At 47.0% G+C, this 14,817-nt stretch overlaps 1 protein-coding gene across 1 annotated transcript; it reads right to left on the bottom strand.

Annotated features, from left to right (window-relative positions):
- Nucleotides 1–4,235: 4,235 nt before the first annotated feature.
- On the bottom strand, nucleotides 4,236–5,624 carry KLF17 (KLF transcription factor 17; the record flags this gene model as incomplete). Its single annotated transcript, XM_079777862.1, has 2 exons — nucleotides 4,236–4,480; nucleotides 4,796–5,624. 2 exons carry the CDS (start codon nucleotides 5,622–5,624, stop codon nucleotides 4,236–4,238), a joined length of 1,074 nt encoding a protein of 357 aa, XP_079633988.1.
- Nucleotides 5,625–14,817: the final 9,193 nt, after the last annotated feature.

The following is a 14,817-nucleotide window of genomic DNA, read 5'->3' as shown; positions in this document are numbered from 1 at the left end:
TTAAGAAATGGCATGCCAGAAGTAAAAGCCAACACTAGTTAAAGGAATAAAACAAAACCCAACAACAAACAATGCAAATTCACAGTTGTCTGGCATCCAGTAAAAATGTATCGACCATTCAAAGAAACAGGAACATAAGGACAATTACCAGGATAAAAATCAATCAACTGATACAGACCCAGAAATGACAAACATGACTTAGCATCTGAGGGCATTAAAATAGCTATTGTAACTATGCTTCATATGTTCAAGAATATAGAGGAAAGTATAACCATGAGAAGGATAGAAGTGGAAAATATAAAAAGGTCCAGACCATTGGCTAGAGATAAAAAATACAGTATCTGAAATGAAAGACACACATTTTGGAACTGATAAGACACCGCAGAAGAAAAGATCAGTTAGCTTAAATATAGCTAGAATGAAACAAAAAAAGAAAAAAGGCTGAAAAAATGAACAGAGTATCAGTAACCTGTGGAACAATATCAGGCAGTCTAGTATATGAACAGACTATATGTCAGGAGAAAGGGAGGGACAAAAAAAAACTGACAAAACAAAGGCCAAACATTTTACAACTTTTATTAAGACTCTAAGCCTTTGGATTGAAGATCAATGAATCCCAAATAGAATAAACATAGAGTTCAAACTACATTAAACCAATCACTATATTGTTTAAGATTAGATAGATATATGATAAAAGCAAAGGCAAACATATGTAATACTTTCAACAATAAAGAATTATTTTTTTTAAAAAAAAGCAAAGGCAAAATTAACCAAAATTCAGGATAGAGGTTATCTCTATGGAGGATTGCGGCGGGGGTGGGGAGGGTGGGGATTAGAGAGGGGATGTTCAAAGGCTTCAAATGTATTATTTAGTATCTACTTTTTCTCAAGTGACATAATAGGGTAGATAAGTTTTATTATTCTTTAAATTGCATACATACAAAATAATACTTTTTGCATGTATAACATCATAAAAATAGGAATGAATTAAAGTTTGTCCATTCTTCTGTGCTACCTATAACACAAGCCAAAAACCTGGGAGTCGCCCTAGCCGGCTTGGCTCAGTGGATAGAGCGTTGTCCCGCCTGCAGACAGAATGGTCGCGGGTGTGATTCTGGTCAAGGGCACATGCCTGGGTTGCGGGCTCGGTTCCCAGTGGGGGGTGTGCAGGAGGCAGCCAATCAATGATTCTCTCTCATCATTGATGTTTCTATCCCTGTCTCCCTCTCCCTTCCTCTCTGAAATCAATAAAAATATATTAAAAGGAAAAAAAAAAAAGAGTGATAATCAAGCCAACAGTAGATGATGGCTGAAAATTAAAAAAAAAAAAAAGAAAGAAAAAAACCTGGTAGTCATCCTTGACCACACCCTCAACCAAATCCCATAATCACTCCTAAATCGGTCTAATCTTCCACTTTCACACCCTGGTCCAGGCCTCCTTTAACTGTCACCTGGGGCACTGAAACACCTCCTTTCCCTTAAGGCAGTCAAAGAAACCATTTTTTTTTTAGGGATTTATTTATTTATTTATTTTTGTCCTACAAAAATAATACATTAATAATATTGTTTAAGGTATTACAATAGTAGTACATATGTCTCTTCCCCCCTCCCCACTAACCTCCTCCTGGCCTCCCCAGCTTTCCCCCCCTTTCCCTCATCCCCCCAAAGAAACCATTTTTTAAATGTGATTGTCATTTTAGTTTGACTCCAATCTTGCCCACTTGCTATCAGAAACAACAGAGATAATTACCCAAGACCGCACAGCCAGGAAATGGCAGGAGTCAAAATCTGTTCATCTTTCCCACCCTTGTGTTGAACAAGATAATACTGGGAAAGGCTTAGCCCAACCTGGCATAGATAGGGTAATCCCTGGTTAAAGGATAGATTGATTTCTCCTCTTCCAATCACCCCCTCACCATGGAAAGAACCTAGTGCCCAGGTGGGAATAAAAGTTACTGGAAACCCAAGTCCTGTAGCCAGCAATTGGGTCACAAATAAGCACCCTCTTGTCCCCCTTTATTTTTTTTTTATAGTTTTTTTTTTTTTTTTTACAGGGAGGAAGGGAGAGGGATAGAGAGCTAGAAACGTCGATGAGAGAGAAACATCGACCAGCTGCCTCCTGCACACCCCCTACTGGGGATGTGCCCGCAACCAAGGTACATGCCCTTGACCGGAATCGAACCTGGGACCTTCCAGTCCGCAGGCCGACACTCTATCCACTGAGCCAAACCGGTTTCAGCCCTCTTGTCCCTTTTAAAAGATATATGTACACTTGGAATTTGGGTGGAGGACACCTGGAGGCCTGGCCCAGGTACACTGGGGCCGTCAGAACAGACCAAGGTGGCAATGCAGAACAGAGTTAGGGTGGGGGGAGAGGGCAGGCATAGCTAAGGCTCTGGGCCTTCCTCAGCTGCCCAGAGCCCAGAATAAGTTCGAGCCCACAGAGATTCAGCTCTTCACCTCAGCAGCTTCAGAATTGTTGTCCGTTATCTCTCTGCCCTACATCAGGCACCATCATGTTCTGAGTTCTTAGTGTCCGGCACTAAGCATGACCAGGGTAGACATCCAGGATATGGCAAATCTGGCTAAGCCCCAGGAGCTCTTCAGGTCTGACTCCGGCACCTCCTCGAGAAGTCTTCTTCCCTGACATGCTGTTTCCATGCCATCCCCCATGAATCCCCACAGCTCTGAATTGCACTCAGAAATACTTGCTGAGCCTGGCCAGTGTGGCTCAGTTGGCTGAGCATGGCCCTGTGCACTGAAAAGCTGCCGGTTTGATTCCCAGTCAGGGCACATCCCCAAGGTTGTGGGTTCACCAATCCCTTGTCAGGCCACCTACGCCTGTCTGGCCTTCCCCTTTAGGTGCTCCTCCTCTCCAGGGTCCCTGCACCCAGGTGGACCTCTCAGCCAAATGAACCAGTCCTGATCCATCCCACTGTGGCGTCACCTACCAGTGCTTGGCATCAGACTAAGCACAGGCAACATCACAGAAGGCATCATAGTTAAGAGGTGTACCTCTGGAGTAGACAGATCCTGGTTGGATCTGCCACTTGAGACCTTTGTGAATTCCTCTCCATTGGTTTGCTGGTCAGAAAAATGGCTGGCTGAGAAGGCCAGAAATGATGTTTGAACTACCTGGTTGTCAGGAGAGCCATTATACACTCAACCCAGGGGGAGGAGCAGACCCGGCCTTTTAATAAAAGGTATCTGGGACCTGAGCTCCGTAAGGAGGCGGCGAAGTTATAGTAGGTTTGTTCTTCTGTGCCCCAATCTAATGTCCTCTACCCCCAAGTCACCTAGAAAACAGCCTAAAACAAGAATGAAGCACTAATATTTTATTTGGATGGCGTGAATCCAAGGCACTGAGAGGGAGAAAAGCAAGGCGGGGGAGAATGGGAGGCAATGCAAGGCCATAGCAGGTAGGTCCTGCTTCACAAGCCTCAAGCACAGCACGTGTGCTCACTGGCTGCTTGGGACATCTCCCCATTGGCCGCACTGTTCGGAGAAACAGTGTCTTGCAGCAATTCGGGGAAGGGAGGAAAGAGGGAATTCATCCGCCTTGGTCTCTCCCAACTCCCATTAGTCAAATGTTACCCAAGAGGATTAACTCCCCCAGGCTTCTGTGTTGCCAGTGGCTCCCTGAAATGCCAGATCCCATGCCCTGTGGTGGGGCATTCCATCCAAGTCTGGAAGTGGTGGAAGGAGATAAACCTGGGCATGTGGGTGGCGAGTTCTGGACAGAACCGGAGTCAAAACGTAAGAAGTGTCTCAAACAGTCCAATAGTATTTCTTTCACTTATTAGAAGACCTTTGCCAAGGTCTCGTGGCTAGTAAGCGGCATATTCAGGATTTGAACATAGCCTGGCTCTGGAAACTGTGGAAGACCAAGATAAGAATCTTGGATTTTTTTTTATAGCAGGCAAAGGAGAGTCACTGAAGAGTTTCAAGTTGAGTGACATAAAGAGCTTTGTAATAAAGCTCCCAATCTCTACTTTGCTTCCTCTTTCCATGTAGCTAAACTCAGCAGCAGTAGGTGGCCCCAAAGAGGTAAGGGCAATCCAAGACAGTTTTTGAAGAGTTCCTGATGGGTCCAGCTCCGATGGGCTTCATTCAACACTGCCTCGTATCTTTCTCGGTCTGCAAATAAGCCTAAACCTACTACTAAAGAGACTAGCTGGTCAGAGGCAAGCAGCATGTGCGTGGAGAAGCCAAAATGAAGGGAAGAGGAGGTTGACCTAAAGATCAGGAGCAGGAGGACCAGCTCTCTCTTCATCGTTGGCCTGTGGACTGGGGGATCCTGGCGCCCGCAGATGAGTCCTTTGGTGTTGCCGGAGATGGTCAGATCTCATGAACTCTCGGCCGCACTGATCACATCTGTGTGGCCGGTATTTGGTGTGTATCCGCATATGCCGTCCAAGCTCATCAGAACGGAAGAAAGACCACGTACAACCTTCCCACTGACATTTATAGGGCCTCTCACCTGGGAAGGGACAGTGACAAGGGAGAGAAGGAATTAGCAGAGGAATTTAGGCCCGCAGGTGGGAAGGAAGGGGTCTGAGGCTATGAGGCAGAGCCGTCATGGTTGAGGAATCAATAGGAAAACAGTGAAGAGACAACACAATCAGCAGTCCCCATCATCTTGATACAATCCTGCTGGACTGTGGGAAAGCAAGTGGGTGAGGACCGTATAGCTTGGTCCCAACATTGAAGGAAGACAGGCTAATCACCAACCATTACAAACCAGCAAAGCCCAGAGACCCCTCCCTCCCACCCCACCTGTCTGACCCTCATTTACCTGTGTGTTTGCGTTGGTGACTCAGGAGGTGGGAGCGCTTGGTGTAAGCTTTCCCACAGTTCTCATAGGGGCAGCAGTAAGGCCTTGCCATCGGGGATCTGCTCCTGGAAGCCCTTTCCGGGGCCCCGAAATTCTGCTCTGCTCTTTGTGGCGCAGGCATAGGCTGCTCGGCTAGGAAGGGGTCTTCCTGGGAGGCTGGCTGGCTAACAAAAGAGTCCTGGGATTCTAATGTCAGCAATGACGGGGAGCCAGCTGGGGGCATTCCACAGTTGTGGGGATCTCTAGGGGGCAACATCGGAGCCAAAGAGGGAAGCCCAGCCTGGCCCCCAGCAGAAGGCACAGGGGCAGGCAATAACATTGTAGGTGTTAAAGAGTCTCTATTAGAAGGTACTGTAGGGTGGCCAGAATAATGCATTGTTGGTGTCCTAATGTGGGACATTGTGACTGGTGGTCCATTGGGGGGCATGTTCAGATTTCCACTGAAGGTCATGGCCATCCCTGGAATATTGGGCTCTCCAAAGGACATCATCTGGGACCCATCGAAGGCATGAGTCATTCCTGGTTGAGAGGGGGACATTCTCTGACAGTAAACCATTTGGGAAGGAGGGAGAGTCACTTGGGGGCAATAGTTCGCACTACCCTCAGGCAGCAACACATTGAACTGTGGCCCCATTTCATCTGCATTCTGCCTGGGCTCCTGAGCAGAAACCAAGGGCATCCTCTCCAGCTGTGGGCTCTGAAGGAGGTGTTGAATGCCTGAGGAGTCATGGTCCCAAGAGGTGTGCACTCCACTGCTTTCGGGTGATGGAGACATGTCCGAGATGCACATGGACTTCTCGGTATCCTGGGAGAGAGAGGGAGAGTCAGATGAGGTGAATCCTAGCTCCCATTCCAGTTCCACCTGTCCCTCCCAACTCCAGACCACACCCGGATCCAGGCCCCCACCATCTCTAGTCGGAATTATCCTGCCTCCAGGCCATTCTCCAGTCTGGGCTTTTCTTCTATTTTGTATAATCCTCTCCTATGTGATGTTACTTGGTTTGTTTTTTATTGACTTCCGAGAGAGAGGAAGGGAGAGACAGACAGACAGAACAACGAGGTGAGAAAGAAACAAAAGGATTGCCTCCCCTTTGTGCCCGAACCGGGGATCAAATTCAACCTTTTGTGCACAGGAGGACCCGCTAACAACAGACACCTGGCTCCAGCTTGGGCTTTTCTAAGATGCAGGTCTGGCTGATAGGATGGTGGAAGCTTAGGTGTGACTTATGCCACTTTGCCTCCTTGGCATGCTTTTGTTTATTATTTCGTAAAAAAAAAAAAGACAGTAAATAAAATATTCCACAAACTACACCTTCAACAGAACTCTGAGAAAACCCTCAAGCTCCAGATTACATGTAAGTGTGAGGATGAAAGAACATCCCAAACCAGCAGGCTGGGTGCAGAAAGCCACAAAGGTAAGAATAGAGGCTTCAGCCCTAGCCAGTTTGACTCAGTGGTTAGAGCGAAGCCGGGGCTACGAGGGAAGCTCAGGTCCCAGGTGCCGGAGGGAAGCTGGTGCCGGCAGCCGGGGGAAGGAAGGCCTACTCTTGCATGAATTTCGTGCATTGGGCCTCTAGTATGCCTATAAGAATTGAAAGCAGCAACTGGGACAGATATTCCTACCCCCATGTTCAGAGCAGCATTTTTCACAATAGTCAAAATGTGGAAGCAACCCAAGTGTCCATCAAATGATGAATGGATAAACAAATGTGGTATATCCATACAATAGAATATTACTCAGCCTTAAAATGGAAGGAAATTCTGACACCAGCTTTAACTTGAATGAACCGTGAAGATATTATGCTAAATAGAATACACCAGTCACAAAAGGACAAAGAATGTATGATTCCATTTACATGAAGTACTTAAGTCAAATCCAAAGAGACAGAAAGTAGAATGGTGGTTGCCAGAGACTGGGAGGTGAGGGGGATTGGGAAGTCACTGTTTAATGGTTAGGGAGTTTCAGTTTGGGAAGATGAAAAAGTTCTAGAGATAGATGGTGGTGATGGTTATCCGATAAAATGTTAAATGTGCTTAATGCCACCGAACTATATACACGTAACATGGCTATGATGATATTTTTGTATTACGTAGATTTTACCACAATTTCAAAAAATGTTTTTTAAAAAAGACACTGGCCAAATTTGTGAAAGTTTGAGAATCAAAAATAATGATTGTTGATTTTAATAGAAATTAAAATGGTATCAAGCTAAATGATACCATGAGAACACAATCTGATAAATCTAGAAAAAGGGAACATTCTATAAAACAAAAATCAGGATCATGAAAAAAGGAGTTAATCACCAAATGATTCCAGTTGTTTAAGAAAAATCCTACTTTGCAGACGAACACAAATTAATAAATGTAGAAGGAATGGTAGAATTGCAAAATCATTATTTTACAACCCCTAATGAAACTTTTGATTGAGGAAAAATTAGTATTTGGTTGAAACCAATAGGTAAATACTTGGTGGGGAACTGGGACATTTGGGTGCATCAAAGGTAACAGTACACAGATTATGTTCTGACTCAAGGCTAAAGATAAGCTTGAATCGAGATCAGGCTTTTCCCTACCTCAGAGTTCAAGGCCAAGCCTAGCGTCACCAAGTGTGGAGAGCCAGATGCAATGCAAGATGAAGCTTACTGTACCCATGAGACATTCTTACTGAAAATCAAGAATCCAGTTAAGCTTTAACCTTTTGCACTCGGATGTCGAGTGTGGTGGTTATTGAATGTATCAATAATTTGAAATATAAAAAAACCCAAATAAATAAGTTTGTATGAAAAGAAACTCCAGTTTTTTATTCTACTGCCGCACTTTGTAAAATCTGGGGTATTTAAAAAATTAAATCCCGAGTAGAATAAAGGAATCGAGAAAAAAGCAAGCGAGTGCAAAGGGTTAAGACCTAACTCTAATTTAGAGGTAATACAAGAGACAGAATATCAAGCTAGATCATATCATGAGAAAGCAACCTGATAAATCCAGAAAAAGGAACATTCTATAAGACAAAAATCAGGATCATGAAGAAAAAAAAAAAGAAGAAGAAAAAGGAAAGTTAATAAGAAAAAAAGAAAACTATTCTAATTTCAAAGATACCCAAAAGGACGTAATAACCAGACACCGTGTGTGGTCTTAAATTGAGTCCTGGTTGGGACAAGGCAGCTAAAGGACATTTTAGAGACAACTAGGGGAATCTGAATAAGCCTTACACTAAGATGTAATTAAGCGATTGTCATTCATTTTTATAGATTTAATAATGTTTTGACTATGGAGGGGGGGGGATTTAAAAACCCTTCCAGTGTGAGGGAGATCCTGTTTTATTCTCCACTATGCTCAGCAACTAGCATAAGTAAACACATACATAATAGGCCCCAGATAAACGTCAATGGCTTCCTACTGGTTTTGCAATAACCAACTCAAGGCCTGCATGCCCTCAAAGGTGTGCTGGGATCCCTGCCTCCCCTTCCCTTCCCTTGGGAGATGTTCATCCCCTTTTCCCTCACTCTCAGTAGTGGCCCTCTTTGGTTTTTGTTATCCTCACAGGCAGACTTCTTGGGAAGAGTCTAAACTCCCCTTTACCACTTCCTCCATTATTATTCCCCCAAATTCCCTACATCGCTCCACAGAGCCAACGTGCATAAAGGCACTGATGACCTCCAGTCACTGAGTCCAAAACCGCGTGGACTCCTCTTTGCTTGACCTCTCAGGAGTGGCTGAGATTACGGGCCCACCCTTCTAGACGTGTTTCCTTCCCTGGGCCTCGGAACGCGCACGGCAGGAACACCTTGACACAGGTGCCTGGCTTCCTCCTTCCCTTCTGCCTGGCCCTCCTCCTTCTGTCTCCTTTGCTGGGCAATCTTTCTCATGCTAATGATGCATTTCTGTTTATATTCCAATTATTCTTTAAACAGTAGCTCCAGGGCAGATCTCCCCGGAATCCTCCAGCTGCCTACAGCTTTGGCCATTTGAATGACTCACAGGCCTTTTGGACTGTGTCCAAAACTCCTGATGAGCCTTACCCAACCCCCAAGTCACCCCCAGGGAGAAAACAAAAAACAAAAAAAACTTAAACCTGTTTTCTTCTCATCCTTTCCTCTCTTAGAGAATGTCACCACTCTCCTCACCTAATTGTGCAGCCAGAAATCTGTTAAGTTGTCCAGCCTGCCTCCCTCACCACCTAGATCCAAGTAATTACCGATTGTGGCGGTGTCCACCTGCAAAACCTCTCCGGGACCTCCATCTCCACCGTCTCCTCCCGAGCGAGGCCGCCATTTCCATTTGCACTTGGATTATCACAATAGCTTTCTAACCGTTGCCTTGAATTCTGCCTACAGCTGCCCAGGCACTCTTTTTAAATATGCAAATCGTACAGTGGTTCAACTCGTCAGTGGCTTCCTACTGGTTTTGCAATAACCAACTCAAGGCCTGCATGCCCTCAGTGGTGTGCTGGGATCCCTGCCTCCCCTCCCCTTCCCTTGGGCCACACTCTTGACCGGCCTCACAGCCCATCTTTCACTTCCTCCAAGGTGGGGGCCTGCGGTCTGGTCTCGGGTCTCCAGTCCCAGACCACGTCCCCAGCTACCTCTCCGCGTCCTAAACCCGACCACACACCTCTCTGCTATTTGCTCCCGTGGCCCCCGTACTTCTCCGCCACAATTTGTGCACCTCGAGTCATTCGGTGATTTGTCAATACAATGGTATCATGTCTTACGGAAAACTCACCATGTATCCCCATGTTCTGGTAAAGGCCTGACACTTGGTAGGGCTCCCGTGAGTATTTTTTGCTCCCTGGATACATCCCACCGACTTCCTAACTTGGCCTTCTTTCCTCAGTAGGCAAGTCCCTCTCCTGGAAGCTACCTGGAACCTTCTACCTCAGTGAGTAGTCACTGAATAAACGTGATTTTTTTTTTTTTTTTTGGTAGATGTCGACGGCAATGTCCATGTTGCAGAAAGACTGCACTGCTTTTCAATTACAGTTTACATCCAACATAAAAGACACAGGATCTAGCATCCCTCCCAACCCCCTCCCTCGAACTCCTGAAGCCCCAACCTCCCTCCCCTCCCCTCCCGCAGCCTCCTTTCCCCGCCGCCGCCCGCCCACCCCTGCCACCTGGTGCGGGGCCACCGGCCACTGGTCCGCGCGCTCCATCTCAGCCTGGGATCCGTGCACCGCGGAGCTGAGTGCGAGTCCAGCCACGTCCGAGCCGAGCGGAGCCGCGCTGCCTCGGCGTCGCAGGTCGCGTGTCGCGGATCTCCACGCCACAATCGCCGCGCTCCATTTCTACTCCCCGCCGCGCGGGGGCGGGGCCGAGGCCGCACCCACCGGCCCACCTGGGCCCCGCCCCGCCCCTCGGGGCCGCGACCTTCACCGCGGCTCCCGTCTTCGGTCTGCCCCACACCCTTCCCCATCCACCCTTCGGTCTGAGCATCTCTGTTTGGCCCAGATGGGGTTGAAGGCACTGAGGTCTCGGACTCCGGCCAGGCCTGTTGACCTCTGAATGGGAAGGAGGCTGGAGGGAATGGCAGGTGGGGCTGGAGGGCTCCTGCAGACCGGAGACCCCCACCCGCCCCCAACCCTCCACCCAGCCAGGTTAGGGCTCCTGACAGAAGCTCCTGGATCTTCTCCGCCAGGTACTGCTGTCCCACCTGCGCACAGACCCAAAGCCGGGAGCTCCGTGCTGCGATGAATGTCTTTAGTCTACCATAGGCAGGGAGTACCTATCCTGTGTCAGTCACTGCTGTTTGGAACTAGGGACACAGCGGCAAACAAGACAGAACAAAAGCTCTTGCTCTCAAGGAATTTTCATCCTAAATGTGCAAACAAGACATGGATATAATAAAGTCAATAATACAATTTTGGATGGTGGCGAGCGCTATGGAGAAAACATAGTAGAGAAATGTGAGCTGAGAACGAGCTAAAGTAGCTCTCCAGGAAAAAGATGTCATTGCTTAGTGGGTGCTGATGTTGGTGATTAGAGGATATCTTGAAATTAAAGGAGACAGGCTTGGTAATGGAGTAGAGTGGTAAAGGGCTGGGAGGAAAGAGGAATCAAAGATGGTCCTTAGATTTTTGGCTTGAGCAACTGAGTGGTGACTGCACCATTGATGATACGGAAAAATGGGAAGCAGAGCAATTGTTTAGAGTTTACACTAACAAAAGATTATTTAGAGAGGAGTATTTTATTTAAAACTAGAGGCCCAGTGCACGAAATTCGTGCACGGAGGGGGGGGTTGTCCCTCAGCCCAGCCTGTTCCCTCTCCAATATGGGACCCCTCAAGGGATGTCCGACTGCCCACCGGGATCGGGCCTAAACGGGCAGTCGGACATCCCTCTCACAATCCAGGACTGCTGGCTCCCAACTGCTTGCCTGCCTGCCTTCCTGTTGCCCCTAACCGCTTCTGCCTGCCAGCCTGATCATCCCCTAACCACTCCGCTGCCAGCCTGTTTGCCCCCAACTTCCCTCCTCTGCCGGCCTGGTCACCCCTAACTGCCCTCTCCTGCAGGGTTGATCACCTCCAACTGCCCTCCCTTGCAGGCCTGGTCCTTCTCAACTGCCCTCCCTTGCAGGCCAGGTGCCTCCCAACTGCCCTCTCCTGCTGGCCATCTTGTGGTGGCCATCTTGTGTCCACATGGGGGCAGGATCTTTGACCACATGGGGGCAGCTATATTGTGTGTTGCAGTGATGATCAATCTGCATATTACTCTTTTATTAGATAGGATAGAGGCCTGGTACAAGGGTGGGGGCCAGCTGGTTTGCCCTGAAGGGTGTCCCGGATCAGGTGGGGGTTCCCTTGGGGCGTGGGGCGGCCTGAGCGAGGGGCCTGTGGTGGTTTGCAGGCCAGCCACGCCCCCTGGCAACCCAAGCAGAGGCCCTGGTATCTGGAATTTATTTTCCTTCTACAATTGAAACTTTGTAGCCTGGAGCGGAGCCTAGTGTGGGGCTCCCTCCGAGGCCGGCAGCCATTTCTGTTGGGGTTATAATTGAAACTTTTTTGGCTTAAGTGGGTGGACCCGGCCAGGGCGTGCGGCAACCCTGGCCTGCTCTCTCAAGCTCCATTCTGCTGCCATTTGTTTGAATTTGTTTACCTTCTATAATTGAAACTTTGTAGCTTGAGTGGAGGCTTAGGCCTGGCAAGGGCAGGCGGAAAGATTGGCTTCCTCTGTTACCTAGGAAACCTTGCTCTCTGTGGCTGTAGCCATCTTGGTTTGGGTTAATTTGCATGCTCGCTCTGATTGGATGGTGGGTGTGGCTTGTGGGCGTGGCTTGTGGGTGTGTCGGAGGTATGGTCAATTTGCATATTTGTCTATTATTAGGTAGGATTGTTTAGAGAGGAGTATTTTATTTAAGCAGACATTATTTAAAATTCCTGGCCCACAGTAATAAAAAGCAGATCAACTTTTAGTTGGATATTATTTTTAAGCTGTCTACAGATGTGCACTCCCTTATAGCCGGCACCTGGGACAGACTGCTGCTCTTCCATTTCTCCCATCTACTAACTCCACTTTTTTTTTTTTTGTATTGTTCTTATTTTTTTTGTTGTAAAATTTTTTTTTGCCATTTTTATAAAAAATATGCCCGGGCCTGTGTGGCTAAGTGGTTGAAGTGTCAGCCTACACACCAAAGGGTCTCAGGTTCGATTCCCGGCCAAGGGCACATATCCAGGTTGCAGGTTCAATCCCCTGCCCTCATCCGTGTTTCTTGTCTCTCTGACATGGATGTTTCTCTCTCTCTCTCTCTCTCCCCTCCCTCCCTTCTACTCTCTCAAAAAAAAGAAAAATCAATGGAAAAATTTACATGGGTGAGAATTAACAACAAAAAGCATATATATGCTGTATATGTGTGTGTGTATTATACATTTGATATTGTTTTGTATTATTCCAGGTGTACAGCACAGTAGTTAGACAATCACATACTGTACACAGTGTTCCCCTGGTACTCTCTCTTACTCAGCTGTGGTCACCTCTTCCAGGAAGCCTTTGCTGCCCTCCTCAAACACACACGGTCATGCCCTTCCTTCTTCCAGGGTTGTCCTCTAGGGAACCTTAGGGATCAGTTGGAACTTATCTCCACGTGACCATTGAGTGTGGTCAGGAATCTTTTCTAACTTCATCTGGTTAAGAGGTGAAGTCTGGAGTTAGGGCAGTGATGGTCAACCTTTTGAGCTTGGTGTGTCAAACTTCGCCAAAAAACTGAGCATAACTCTGGTAGTGTGTCACTTTGAGGAAAAAACATTATTTCGCAAATGTTTCATCCTCAGGAGCAGCAAATGTTTCATCCTCGGCATGCGGCCACCTCAGCGGCCGCGTGTCATCAGAAATGGCTACGCGTGTCAGTGCTGACACGCTTGTCATAGGTTCGCCATCACTGAGTTAGGGCCTGGGTTTGAATTCCAGCGTTGGCTCTGGTTCTGAGATTTTGGGATCTTCGATTTAAACTTCCTAATTCTCATTGTTTACTAGTCACCAGCAGTAAAGGTATTAGCCTTGTGGTTTATTATCTATTAATTCTATCCACTGATAATTCATTTATTCCATTAAGCCCTCTCCCCCCAGGACAAGGCAGGACCAGATATGGCCAACCCCACCCTTCAGTTTTGTTTTTTTAATATACTTTTATTGATTTCAGAAAGGAAGGGAGAAGGGGAGAGAGATAGAAACATCAAGGAGAATCATTGATCAGCTGCCTCCTGCACGCCCCCTACTGAGAATCAAGCTCACAACCCTTCAGTTCACAGGTCGACACTATCCACTGAGCCAAAGCAGCTAGGGCACCCTTCAGCTTTTTTATCTAGAGCCTATTTTCGTGGTGGACATCTGGAACCCCAAGGCTCCTGGGGAAGGAGTTACTCTGCGATCCAGCCCCTGCCCCAACCCAAAACCATACCCCCTTATCTGCTGACTGTCCTACAGAACCATGCTGGGGCCTGGGAATGACTCGGGGACAGACATGTCCCCTAGTTCTCCTTGTCACCCTCCCAGAACCTGGATCATTCTGGACTCTAGTCCTGGGTCAGTGAGCTGTCCATCCACCTACTGCTCTCAAGGAAGGAGGGGGTCTTGAGAAACTCCAATCTGTAGCCAGTCAGAAGCACAGCCAACAACCTGGGCTTACTACTGGCCTCTGAGGTGGGGGGCAGGAGAGTCTTGTAGAATGAACCCTTAACCTGTGGACTCCTGATGCCATTTCCAGATAGTAGTGTCTGAATTGAGTCAAATTGTAGGACACCATGCTTGTGTCCATGAAGTGCTTGTTGGTGTGGGAAGACTTCCCCCTCCCCCACGTACACATTTATACACATTGGAATTGGGTCCAAGAACCTAAAAGAGTTCGATAAAATGTTTGCTCCTGTTAGATTGTTCTTAATGTCTCACCTCCCCATTCTCTCTCTGAAGGAGAAACTAGTTACTTTGGTAAAAATTATAATGAGGTGACTGAGGCTTGTACCAGGAGCAACTGTGGCTGAGGAGTATATTGTGCATCAGAATGTTAACATCAGCGGTTCTCTTCATGAGAAAACAAAAGCCAACCTTAAAAATCAAACTAAGATGTATGTTTGTATTATACCCTACACGGTAAAAATCAGGAAACAGACATGTTCATTACGAAGGCAACTCTCCAGGTCAGTCTGAGGATTAAACCTGGCTCGATTACATGGACTGGGGTTTTGTATAAAATTGCTTGTGTGCTAGTAGTGTCTATGAGCAAGGGTTTTTGTTTTGTTTAGTCTAATCCATTTAAAGTGTTAGAAGTCCTGCTGCTTTGTTTGCTGGGAGTTTGGACAACACTGGATTTATGGAAGCTCTTGTTAGTATCTATAAACCCATCAGAACAAATCTACTTTCATTTGAGTTTTCATAAGCTAATTTGAGGTGGGTTTTTTGTTCGTTTGTTTTTAATCCTCTCCCAAAAATATTTTTCCATTGATTTTTAGAGAGAGGGAAACAGAGAGAAATATCGATGTGAGAGAAACACATCAAT

Source organism: Cnephaeus nilssonii, assembly GCF_951640355.1.
Source record: "Cnephaeus nilssonii genome assembly, chromosome: 7".
NCBI lineage: Eukaryota > Metazoa > Chordata > Mammalia > Chiroptera > Vespertilionidae > Cnephaeus > Cnephaeus nilssonii.
Note: the sequence above shows the minus strand (reverse complement) of the source record. Positions and strands in the feature narration are given on the sequence as shown.